Source organism: Mercenaria mercenaria, chromosome 2, assembly GCF_021730395.1.
Source record: "Mercenaria mercenaria strain notata chromosome 2, MADL_Memer_1, whole genome shotgun sequence".
NCBI classification, from domain to species: Eukaryota; Metazoa; Mollusca; class Bivalvia; order Venerida; family Veneridae; genus Mercenaria; species Mercenaria mercenaria.
Window position 1 is genome coordinate 66901626 of NC_069362.1, and position 13155 is coordinate 66914780.

Consider the following 13155-nt stretch of genomic DNA (forward strand, 5'->3'; position numbering starts at 1 on the left):
AAATATTACTATAGAATAACTCGTTTGTATGTTTTCTTCAAGTGCAGTGTGGCGGCTGTAAAAAATCTCACCGTACTTGGATTCAGTGTTGTTATATTTTCTGGTCCTTTGGGATCATGGAGTCCATTCAATAGATGTGTAAGTTCCGCTTAAGCTGATGCTAGGAGACGTGAGCGGTGTTGCTGATTTCATTACCTCTCATGAACAGACTCAATCAAGCCGGGTCAGCTATTCTTTTTTGGTTACATTCTATGCTTCCAAGGGATCTGTTTACAGATTTTATAATCATATTAGTTAGATTTTTTGCGTGTACATTTGTATTTGTGTCAATCAGAATCTTGTCCTGAATGCAGAAAATAAGTTTTCTATCAGTCACGTTGTCGCGAAGTTATTAAATCATGGCTTGTCATGGACATGCAAGTATTATATCATGGCTTGTCATGGACATGCAAGTAGACTTTCAGAATCAAAGTGAGTTTAATTCGTTGTTTATTATATACCTGTACACAGTAACGATTGCTCAATTGATTGAATCAGGTTATATATTGACTTTTACGCATATTTTTCCGCAAAAATTACGTGTGCCAATAAAAGATTATTGTATCCGCTTCTGGTTATATTGCCCGCTTCCGGTTATTTGACCTTGGTAAATGGATTCTGTTCTTTGAAGTTTTGTTACTATTTATAGTAATGTATATGATAATCACTAATATTATACAAATGTTGTACTTTGTTGTTCTGTAATGTTCTCTTACTTATTTAGGTACACATTTTGCTCTTCACATTTTGTCACTAAGTGATATTAACTTAACAATGTCCTTTTTAGGTTTGATATTGCACTGATAATAGGTTCAATATGCGACTGTCTCTAAACTATTTTTGATACTTGTAACATTGGCTCTCTCTCCATCAAAGTTAGTAACACAAGTAAAATAACAACCAGTAAAATATACTACAACTAGTGAGGTCGAAGTAGTATGAAGATTTATCGACGTGGAAAAAGTGAAATCGATTAAGAGCATAACCCGAAGTTCATATCACATTTTTAGATAAATCCTCATATTAGCCAAACCTAAAATGCAACAATTGTTCAATCATTAAAGGTTAATTTGATACAAAAAATCAAATGCAAACGTTTGCAACGGTTGATCATTTTCCCAAAAAATTGTGTACGGGGTCACATTGTTTTGACGTCACAATGTCAAGAAGTCACTGTCGCAGGTAAATGCGTGTTTTTGGCTCCGTCATTTTTCATGTGACTGTGTTCAGGCAAATGGAATTGACTATAAATATAGAGTTTATAATCATTAATACATATTAAAATCATAAATTGATACGAACACTCCCTTTCATATAATTTAGATGTCATGAATGACGGTTTTTTAATGACTGTTCGAAATCTGTGATCACATGTTGTCTGTATGTGTTTTACTTTGTGACCGTATTTTTGCGTATTTGACAATTACACACACTGCTGCAACTAGGTTTCGGTTATAGGGAGTTACGTATTTGCCAACACTACCTCTCCTCTAAAAGGCACAGATAGTATGCAATATTTGTACTGCAATGCTTTTTGTGGTTGATGGTGTTTGCTGATTATTTCTATCCATTCGTGTGATTATGCTTCACCGATGTACCCAGTATATTTCGTGATAAACGTGTCATTGATTCTGTGCCTAAATATTTCAGAAACTCCGAAGTTCCTATTATCTGTTATAAATATAAAACACCTGTAAGAAATGTTATATTCAATTACAATAAAATTGTTTCCGACTTAGATGTTCAAACAAATACCCCTTCTTACTGCGAATGTAAAAACTCAAAATTTTGCTATTAAGATGCCGGTCATGTCATCACCGGTAATTTTGATATTATTAAATACAAACGTATTCGTAATTTATTCTTTAAAGGACCTAAATATAGAATTTCTTAAACTATTGATTTTGATGCTTGTCGTGGTCAGATTGCGGAATCCATCGAACCTTTTTGTGTTAAATGGTGTGGTCGTGAGAATGCTGATCCCAATGCTTTAACGTCTTGGAAACGAAATATTTTTAACATTGTTGATTCTCGAATAAAATTTTATCAAACTAATGAACACCTACTTCCACCAAAACCCAAGTTTACTTTAAGACATTTGAAAAAAGGAAATCCAGGAACTTCATTCTAAGTATGTCCTAGTTCCAGCAGATAAGGCGGCCAACAATATTATCATCATTTGACGCCTACATTATATTAATGTTTTACAAAACGAACTAAATAGCACTAAAACTTATACATTGAGTCCTTCTGTTGAAAATAATTTGGTCACTGATCACATCACTGAAGTTTTTAATTTAAAAGTTCGTATAGACGATCAACAAATTAAACTACCAACCATGTACTGGATTCTAAATTGCATAAACAACCATATAAAGCCCGCTTCATCGCTAATTCAAGCTCTTGTACAACTACAAATATTTCAAAACTATTAACATCATGTCTAACTGCTGTGAAAGCCCACGTGGAAAGATACTGCGATAAAGTATACGAAAACTCTGGTAAACATTTATTTTGGTCGGTTAAAAATTCTGGCGAAATCCTGGATAAGTTTAAAATTAATAATTACAAGGTATCTACAGTGAGTACATACGATTTTTCTACTTTGTATACCACTTTACCACATAACTTAATAAATGACAAACTAACTGCCCTAATTCAAAAGACTTTTGCCAGAGAGAATGATACATTTCTCGCTTTCAGTTTTGATAAAGCTTTTTTTACAAGCAATATTATTAAACATTATACAATGTGGACCTGTGACGAAGTTTGTAAAGCCCTTTCCTTTTTATTGAACAACATTTACATCAGGTTTGGGAATGCAGTTTTTAGACAAGTAGTTGGTATTCCCATGGGAACAAATTGTGCACCCCTTGTCGCAGATTTGTTTTTATATTGTGAAAGAGACTTTATGTTGAGCCTTTCTCCAGATACGCAGGCAGATATTATAACTGCATTTAATAATACATCACGCTATCCGAATGATATTCTTAATATGGATAATCCGTTTTTTGGTCAGTTGGTGGGTACTTAGGGAGCTTCAGTTAATTAAAACTAACAATTCGGATACTGATGCTTCGTTTTTAGATTTACATCTCTCTATTTATGACACTATTATACATATCAAAATTTATGACAAGAGGGATGATTTTAACTTTAGTATTGTAAATTTTCCCCATTTGGATGGGGATGTACCTCAGGCTACATCTTATGGGGTATATATTTCTCAATGAATTCGATTTGCCAGAGCGTGTAGTCATGTCAAGCATTTCAATGAACGTAATCTTTATATAACAAGTAAACTTCTTCAGCATAAATATTTTGCTAAATTCTACTATCGTAATTCTGATTTTGTTTTGAAATTCAATAGTAATTTAAAGACACTTCTGCGAGAAGGTATTTCTAAACCCGTTTTTTATGGGGATGTGGTTTACAAACTTCGTAAGATCTTGGGTCATGGTAATTTTCCAAATGTATTTGGTAAAATTATAAAACGTTTTATTAAAAGAGGTTACGACCGAACTGTTTTGAGACATACCGCATGTTTAGTGTTCAACCCGTTTACAGTTGGACACTACGCTTCCCTCTTTGATTGAGTCTGATGGAAGAGGGGGAGGACTCTATGATAAGCAGTTTTTAAATCCTACCAGGACTGAACTGTTTTGGTATCTGTCTTCTGGCCTGTTTCGTCGGGCCCTTAAGGGTGTTTCTCTTGTTGCTCTGTCTTCTGAAAAGGCATTGAGTGCATACGTTTTTGGTTCTAAATGTTTGCTTTTTATATATTTATACACGAGCATTTTTGTGTTTTACTTGCCATGCCTTTTTGTTTCCATTACGTGTGTTAGAGATACACCTGGAGGGGATTACTTTTATTTACACTGTCCCGTGTCTTTGGAACATGGTGGTGGTAAGAGTGAGGTTGGGTGGGCACCATAAACCGGTTTAAGCTCCCCAGTGGTGTTTTTGCCACTGACCGTTCCAAGGCGGTGCCCCACTGTTTTCCTTTGTTTGTTCGTTTTGTCCTTGTGTGTTGGCTTTGTGTGTGTGCGCGTGTATGTGTGTGTGTGTTTTTGTGGTGTGCACGTCTGCGTGCTGTAGGTTTCGTTTTGGGGAGGCTGCGATTTTGGTACGTGGAATTCCCTGTTTGATATTTGTCTTTGTTTTTTTTTGTTACCATTTCGTAACTTACATATTTACATGGCAATGGTTACTTTATTCATATGGTATATGATCGAGATTTAGGATGAAGGTTTGTGTGAAGAGTTGCGCACAGCTAACCTGTGTTATTATGCCATTGACTGTTCCTGGACTTTATTCTTTGCCGATTTGAAACTAACGATTTTTTAGGATAAATGATGTAGAAGCATTATGCCATTATGGTATGCATGCGTCAGCAATCCTTTACTAAACATGCATGAAAATTGAAAACATACTTTTGGAAATAAAATGTGGAATTGGTTTATTTATATTAGAATTGATCGTCAATTTTCTGCCTAGATACAAGACATCGCTCTATTCAGAATTTGATTAATGGACGTTTCAGAGCTAAATCGGCGCATTTATGTCTGGGGATTCTAATAAGCATTTATCATATTTTGTATGTTTGCATCAATGCATTCTTTTCAGTTTCGGTGCTTTGGAACTATTTTACTCTTATTAAGTGGCAATGGCATGCCTTACGTAGTTACTAGTAAGACTAAACCTGTACCCATGTCTTGTTAATAATTAGGTTATTTGTCAAAGGTATTGTACAGACTGATGGAATGTCTGTTTTGACTTGAAGTTGTTATATATCTGCTTGTCAAAATCCTAAACAGTTCACCACGAAATTATTGTTTATATCATTAACGCAAGCAAATCACTTTATCTATTTAGATCTTTATCTGAATTACAATATCTTTTTATGTCAAACAAAAAAGTCGTGTCTATAATTTGCATTTGAACATATTGCTTTTAGTAAATGTTTTCAAATTATCATAAGAAATTTAATCTTCAAATGAGGTTAATCACATTTTTGTCAACTAATGGAAATTTTCAAAACTAAAGCAACTGATCATTTATACATATTTGTGTTCACCGAGTTCATAATACACATCAGTTTTTAACTGGAAATATTTTTAAAATTTGATATGCCTCTCCCGGTTGCCCAACCAAGATTATTTTAGCATAAGTATACATTAAATAAGTATATTTTGCCCAAGGAATAAAATGAATATAAGCGCTATTGTATTAGAAGCACTGACCTCCAGATCGTACGACAACAACAACAAATTGCAAATTAACATAATAATTATTACATGGTGGAACCACTGATCTTCCGTAAGCCAGCTGGATGGCTTCCTTTCGTGAAGAATTCTATACCCCGAGCGATGTTTCGAACACACAGCGGTGAGATGGCATGTGATTTGAAGTCAGCAGCCTTACCCACTTAGCAGCGGCGGTCCCCTTCAGAAAGTCTAAGATTGTTTTACATGCAAATATATCAATCAGGCATGGTAAATACGCGCATTTATCGAAACTGGTCCTTAAACATATAGTATACCATGCTTTTAGGTAATGATCTTCCAAGAGTTTCTCCCAATGAAATGAATATAAACGTTTAAAATTGTAATTAAGACATAATTCATAGCAAAATCGTGTTTGAACTCTATTTATACAGTCGGGCGGTTATACGTCGTTCCAAATAATTTCAGTCTAGAGCAAAACCGTGTTTTAACACTTTTTGTACACGATGGGCGGTTATACTTCGGGCGTAATAATTTTACGATGGCGCAGCGACGTATAACCGCCCGAGTTCAATTTAGGCAAAAATGATGAATTATACTGCAAAGCGAATAACCAACTGTGTGTAAATTAACCAAGAGAGTTGTGCAAAGTGACATTTCGTTTTAAACATGCTATTAAGTAAAATATTTGATGAAATTTGAAAGAGCTATTTCTAGATACAGACATTGCGCTAAATATCTAGCCGAGGTGACACCAACATAATATCGTTGTGATGATTTAAGCATGACTAGTCATATTAAAATTGATTTTATCATAGCAGGTATGTTGATTACTCCAATTAAGCTATGACAAAAGATGAAATCAGTCATCGAAATTTTGAACTTTAATGATAGTTATTTTATACAATCTAATACGTTAATCATTAATTTGTGTGAAACATTGTCACTTAAACTTTATTTTGTGCTAATTTAATGATTTATGTAGACTATTTATTGTATAATTAGACTGAAGATTCTAAAGGTTATCAAATACTTTTGTAGTTAATGTATTGTGCAAAATTATTGAAATGCATCTGTACATCTAAATCCAACTGATTTGTTACTTTGCTGTTAAGTTGAAAACGTATATAATATCTTGAAATGTTAATTGACTTGTGTTTCGTTATTATGATATGTCCACAGTTCGTGGGAGAGAGATCAGAACACAACACGTGATTCTACTCTATACTATTTACTGTAACGACTGACTAGCGCGGGAAGCAATCTCAGAATATGTAGGGGCATTCACGCATGCGCATTTAACATAAACAAATGTAACATCCCCTTTGTTTTGAAGAAAAACAACATTAACAAAGTATAACAAATATAACAGAAAATCAGATTAAACAGAATAATAAAAATCATGTAGTACATTGTATTAATTGATACATGTGTAATATCAAGAAATTGTTATAATCAATGGTAATGTTCCTAACATAGTAACTAGAGTAAATTTGTAAGGGAGATAAATTTGGAACAGTTTCTATAAGTAAACTGTTATCATCCAAAATAGTTTCATGACACAGAGAATTAAAAGTTTATCATCAATGGAATTCCATAGCTAATTGTTTAACTGTTTGTTTGACATTACACTAACCAATCGCTGCTTGGGAAAGCTCTGAGCGATTTTCTCACACTCCGACCAGATCGTGTTACATAACTGTAAACATTTTTGGATTTGTCCTTGATGCTGGGCAGAGCGGTATCAGGGGTTCTCAGTGGGGAATTGTTGTTATTTTGGCGCGAATTTGCATGATTTGATTTGGACTTTCTAATGAACATGCGATTGCGCCTGTATCTCGCGCCATCGGATGCCTGAATTTTGTATGACCTTTCGTTGTGCTGCTCAAGCACTTACCCTGGTTCCCATTTTTCTCCCGGGGTTTTCTGAAATGTGATATTTTCCCCTGATTGCAGAGAAGGGAGTGATTGTGTGGATCTGTCATAATAAAATTTTGACCTTGTTTGTTGTTTCTGCATATTTTCTCGGGCTTTCTTTGCATTAATAGGCTTTGGAGATAACTGTTCATGAGTTGCTGGGAGGATTGATCTTAGCCTACGTCCTTGTAGGAGTTGGCTAGGGCTATAACCAATTGCAGGTAATGGGGAATTTCTGTGTTCTAGAAGAGGCAAGTAGGGGTCACAGTTAGCATCTTTTGCTTTTTGTAGTATGCGTTTTGCAAGCTTAACGTATATCTCACTCAGTCCGTTTGAACTCTGATGATGTGGGCTTGACGTGACGTGCGTAAAATGCCAGTCTCTAGCAAAATTGCTAAATGGCTCGGATGTGAATTGTGGTCCGTTGTCCGATTTAAGTTGTTCAGGTATGCCAAACCGACTAAAATGTACCTTTAATTTGCGAATCACCGTGTTACTTTTGGTGTTTGGTAGTAAATCTATTTCGAAAAATCTGCTGAACGCGCATACAGTAATTAGGTACTGTTTGTTATCGAATGCGAAAATGTCACATGATACGTTTTGCCACGGCCTCTGGGGCACCTCATGGGAAAAGAGTGGTTCTTTTGCGTTCGAAGGGCGGTATTTCTCGCATAAAGAGCATGCTTGCACGTATTCTAATATTTGATTACTCATACCTGGCCAAAACATGATATCACTAGCACGCCGCGTTGCTTGGTTGCAGCCCTGGTGGCTGTTATCGTGAACGGCTTTTATCATGTCAAAGCGTTCTGACCTAGGAATGATTATCTTTTGTCCCTTAAATATTAGGCCATTTTCAAACGATAGCTCATCTCTGTGGTTCCAATACTCAACTACAGATTTGGGACAGTCTTGGCGCATACGTGGCCAACCGTTCCTTATAACCTGTATGAGAGTTTGAACCTGATCATCATTTTGTGATGCAATTCGAATTTTTTCGAGCTTTTGGTCACTGACTGGTAACTGTTTGAGTACAGTATGTACATGTGCGCCCATGTCTACAAGTAAGTCCGAATGTGTTTCCGGTACAAAGTTGCGACTTAATGCGTCTCCGAGTGGTATGTTCGAGCCTTTTTATGTACTACTTCTATATCGTACGGTTGTAGTTGTAATAGTATTCTTTGCAGTCTGGGAGGTGCTGCACAAAGGGGTTTCTTCATTATGGCGACAACTGGAGCGCAGTCGCTCTCCACTATTGTGTGTTTGCCATATATGTACTGTTTAAACTTCAATACTCCAAGGAGAACGGCCAGTGTCTCTTTTTCAATTTGAGACCATAATATTTGACTTTCGGTTAACGATTTACTGCTGTACGCTACTGGTTTGTTGTCTTGCAGACATACCATGCCAATGCCCTTTGATGAAGCATCAACTTGCAGCGTAACCGGTTTTGCTGGGTCAAAGTATTTTAAGACTGGTGCCTGAGTGATGACCTCTTTGACCTTTGCGAATGCCGCGTCATGTTCTGGGTTCCAGATGAACTCCGCGTCCTTTTTTAGAAGCGCGCGCATAGAACTTGTCAGTTCCGAAAGGTGCGAATTTAGAGAGATAAGTAAGGGCGCCAAGCAAAGATTCTAGTTCTTGTCTGTTTGTGGGAGTGTTCATGTTTACGATAGCAGACACTTTGTCCTTGTCTACAGACAGGCCTTGATCCGTGATCACGTGCCCGAAATAATTAACCTGCTTTTGACAAATGACTGCCTTGTCAGGGTTAAATTTGAGTCCTTTTTCTCGCGCTCGCATTAACACGCTTCTGAGATTTTCATCGTGCCCGGACTTTGACTTGCCAAATATGATCAAGTCGTCGACTATACAGGCCACGCCTTCGAGCGGCTCCAGAATTTCGTCCATTTTCCGGTTATAGATATCTTGAGACGACTTTAGACCCATGGGAAGTCTTAGATAAGGGTATCGGCCGAAGGGTGTTGCAAATGTGGTGAGACGTGACGACGCGTCAGTTAGCTCACACGAATAGTACCCTTTCGTTGCGTCCAAAACGCTAAAATATTTCGCGCCCGCTAGTTTTGCAGTGACGTCATCGATCGTGCGCATAGGATAGTACGGTCTCTGAATGCATTCATTCAAGGCTTTTGGATCTATGCAAACTCTAAGACCTTTTTTGTTCGGTTTTTCGACACATACTATAGCATTGACCCATTCCGTGGGCTCTGTTACTTTAGCAATTATGCCTTTTGACTCCATTAAATCGAGCTCTGTCTTTAACTTATCCCGTAAGGCATGCGGTACTTTTCTTGTGGCGCACACGACAGGCACAGAATTATTTTTAAGCTTAATTGAACAAGTGCCTTCAAAATGTCCAATTCCTTCGAAAACGTCTCTAAACTCGGTCATTATTTGATGAACCGTAGTTTTTTGTTGGTCAATGGCATATGTTAACTGAATTAAACCTAGATTGCAGGCTGTTTGTAGATTTATCAATGCAGGGGCGTTTTTCTGGTTTACAACATAAAACTCTGCTTGAGTTGACCTATCTTTGTAAACACAGCGGAGGTGTATTTTACCGATAACAGTCAGCTGATTTCCACAATAGGATGTTAATTTTGATTCGGGGGGTAGCAAAGGGCCATTAATGTTTAATTTCCGGAATTTTTCTTGTGGGAGTATGTTGACATGGCTTCCTGTATCAATTTTTGCATCAAGGCTTGAGTTATGAATCTGGATATGGACAATGGCCTGATCTGGTCTAGAATGTGAATGAAAATCACTTACCGAGTGAACGAAAAATTCATCCTCACTCGAGTCAGTAAAATCCAAATTTTTTTCACAGACTGAATGCACATTTTTATCTGTTTCTGTTCTACACATTTTAGCAAAGTGATTAAATTTCGAACACTTGTTGCATTTTAAGCCAAATGCTGGACAGTCTGTTTGTTTGTGTTTTTTATTTCCGCATCGTGAGCAAATGTTCCTGTGTGTCTTCTGCATGTCAGGTCGGCTGCGTCTCGTGGGTATCCGTTCGGGCTGGTCACGCTTCTGGTATGATTCTTTCCTTTGTTTATTCAGATTTCGTCCTCTGTGGGCATTTGACTGTGCGGCCCAAGATCCTGCTTTCCGGGACGTGATCGAATCAATCTCTTTGTCGTGAGCTTTCATAGCCTCTATTTGTTTTTTGTTATATTCGTATGATTGTGCAATTTTCTTTGCCGTTTGTAATGTTAAGTCTTTCCCCTTTTCTATCAATTTTTCGCGCACCCGTTCCGATTTGCAACCAAATACTATTCTGTCTCTTAGCATTTCGTCTAATTTGTATCCAAAATCGCAATATTTTGCCTTAATTGATAGTCTTGCAATAAATTCGTCGATAGTGTCCTCGTTCTGAATTTCATGATAAAATTTATATCTTGCGAAAACTGGATTGGCTTGGGGCTCAACAAATTCCTTGAATTTAGTAAGAATGAACGCCGGGTCTTTATTTTGAGCCTCCGTTAAGTCCCATGACTCGTGTACCGTGCGGCCTCTATCGCAAACCCATAATAATATGTAAGCACATTGCTCTTTTGGATTTTTCCCTTTAAGGGGTCCATCGAACATCAACTTGCTGTGTCTTTCAAACTTACTCCAACTATCTGGGAGATTGGTTGACTCCCAGTCCATAGATGGATGTTGTAGACCAGTGCTTCCTGTTGCCATTTTCAGTGTTCACTTTACAAGCCTTGCAGTTATAGTATTTCTGTTTTATATCCAATTTATCACTTTGAGTCGTTTGCACTTTTAAGTAACTGATTTAAAATCCCGTTTCTTACACCATGTTTCGTTATTATGATATGTCCACAGTTCGTGGGAGAGAGATCAGAACACAACACGTGATTCTACTCTATACTATTTACTGTAACGACTGACTAGCGCGGGAAGCAATCTCAGAATATGTAGGGGCATTCACGCATGCGCATTTAACATAAACAAATGTAACAACTTGGAAAAAATGTTATTATCAGAATCTGAACCATGTTCTGATTACTACAAAATCTAGAATATAACGAAACCATAGAAACTGCTCAATTGTTTTTTTACCGCTTCATTGTTTCCTTATATTGTGTTTACAACATGGCGTGCTAGCAAATGTTACTTTTACTGATGTTTGTCCAAGTTATGAAGTGTTATATACCGTATATACTCTACAAGAGGTTAATCTCATAGATGGACCCGCCTTGATTTATTTTTTTTAACATGATCAGTGAAATTTTAAAGGAAATATACTCTTCAGGAGCAGTATGCTGAATATCTACTACTAGTCTATCAACAATTAGTTTATGGTATGGCTGTATCGGGAGTGATTTTATAAACAACGTTAGCGCTTGATTAGACTAGAAACAGACATTTTTATAACATAAACGTCTGCAAAATTTACATCACTGTGAAACTCGATTACTAGCAGAGACAAGATTTCTGTTTTTCTCGGATCTTCTAATAGCTCCTGGCAGTAATTGCATGATTCAGTCCTGTAGCATATTCATATCAGTATTGATATTTAAAAATTTAAGCCAGCTACTGAGTTTTTAATAAATAATCAATACCCATGAACTCTTGTCTGCCACCTCAGAAGTATTTGTCTTAAGGTTATCAAAGACTTTATGATTAATGTATTGTATACACAGTTATTGAAATGCGCCTGTACATCTAAATCCAACTGATTTGTTACTGTTCTGTTAAATTGAAAAAAGTATACAACATCTTGAACTGTTAACTGACTTGAAAAAAAATATTATCAGAATCTGAACCATGTTTTGATCAATATAAAATCTAGGATATAACGAAACCATATAAACCGCTCAATTGTTTTTTTTACCGCTTCATTGTTTCCTTATATTGTGTCTACACATGGCGTGATAGCAAATGTTACCGCTTTTACTGATGTTTGTCTAAGTTCCTGCTATAGGAGGTTGCAGTATACTCTACAAGAGGTTAATCACGCAGATAGACTCATTCTGATTTATTTTTTTAAACGTGATCAGTGAAATTTTTAAGGAGATTTACTTGATTTGACTAGAAACAGGGATGTTTATAACACAAACGTCTGCAAAATATAGGTTTTCATCTTTTTATTTCTCTTTAGAACAAATGAAACAATTAACAACATATACTATTCTATCTGACAATACAAATAGAAGATTATTCAGTTATATATATCGATAGTTCTGAACTAAACATTGTAAAAATGACAGACAGAGACAGAAATAACGTATTTTGTTTGTGTTCTAAAATGTTTTTCTACATAATGAATAATGGAAAATGATGATAAATGAAATGGAATGATGAGGAAGTGTCGTGAAAAAGAAGAGGGGGGGGGGGGGGGGGGGTATGTATTTCTGTTTGTAATATAATGTAAAAACAAAGAGGAATCAGAGTAGAGTATTTGTTTTGCTCACACATTATATATATGCTTATGCAACATCAAGAAATTATTTCCATTTCACATTGAACGTGTCTGTTTTATTCTTTATGTTTGCAATTGTATATTCTATGTTTATTCTGTATTGAAGATATACTTTGAATAATTCAAAGTTTGGTGGAGACTTGCCGTATTTGCTTTTAACAATAAAATATATTGCTAAAATTAGAATAAAATTAATGATTTTTTTGTTTGCGTTTCCCAATGTTTCCATAGAAACCTAGTGAAATAGTTTTAAAGTTAAAAGGGATATCTGCGATACTTTTTCTTGAAAGACATGTCTTAATACCACTCCATAAGGTTTGTATTAATTAGCATTCCCAAAATATATGTATAAATGTTTCTGGTGCCATTGAACAAAATTCACATATATTTGATGAAGATATTTTACATTTGTATAGGAATACATTAGTTGGTGCTATTCTAAGAAGTATTTATATTGAAATTTTTCCAATTTAGATTGTCGTTTAAAAAAAGTGTAGCCCATTTTTGACTTTGGATATT

At 35.9% G+C, this 13155-nt stretch overlaps 1 protein-coding gene across 1 annotated transcript; it reads right to left on the reverse strand.

Annotated features, from left to right (window-relative positions):
• Positions 1–7157: 7157 nt before the first annotated feature.
• Positions 7158–8237, reverse strand: LOC128549518 (uncharacterized protein K02A2.6-like). Its single transcript, XM_053526298.1, has one exon. It carries the CDS (start codon positions 8235–8237, stop codon positions 7158–7160), a length of 1080 nt encoding a protein of 359 aa, XP_053382273.1.
• Positions 8238–13155: the final 4918 nt, after the last annotated feature.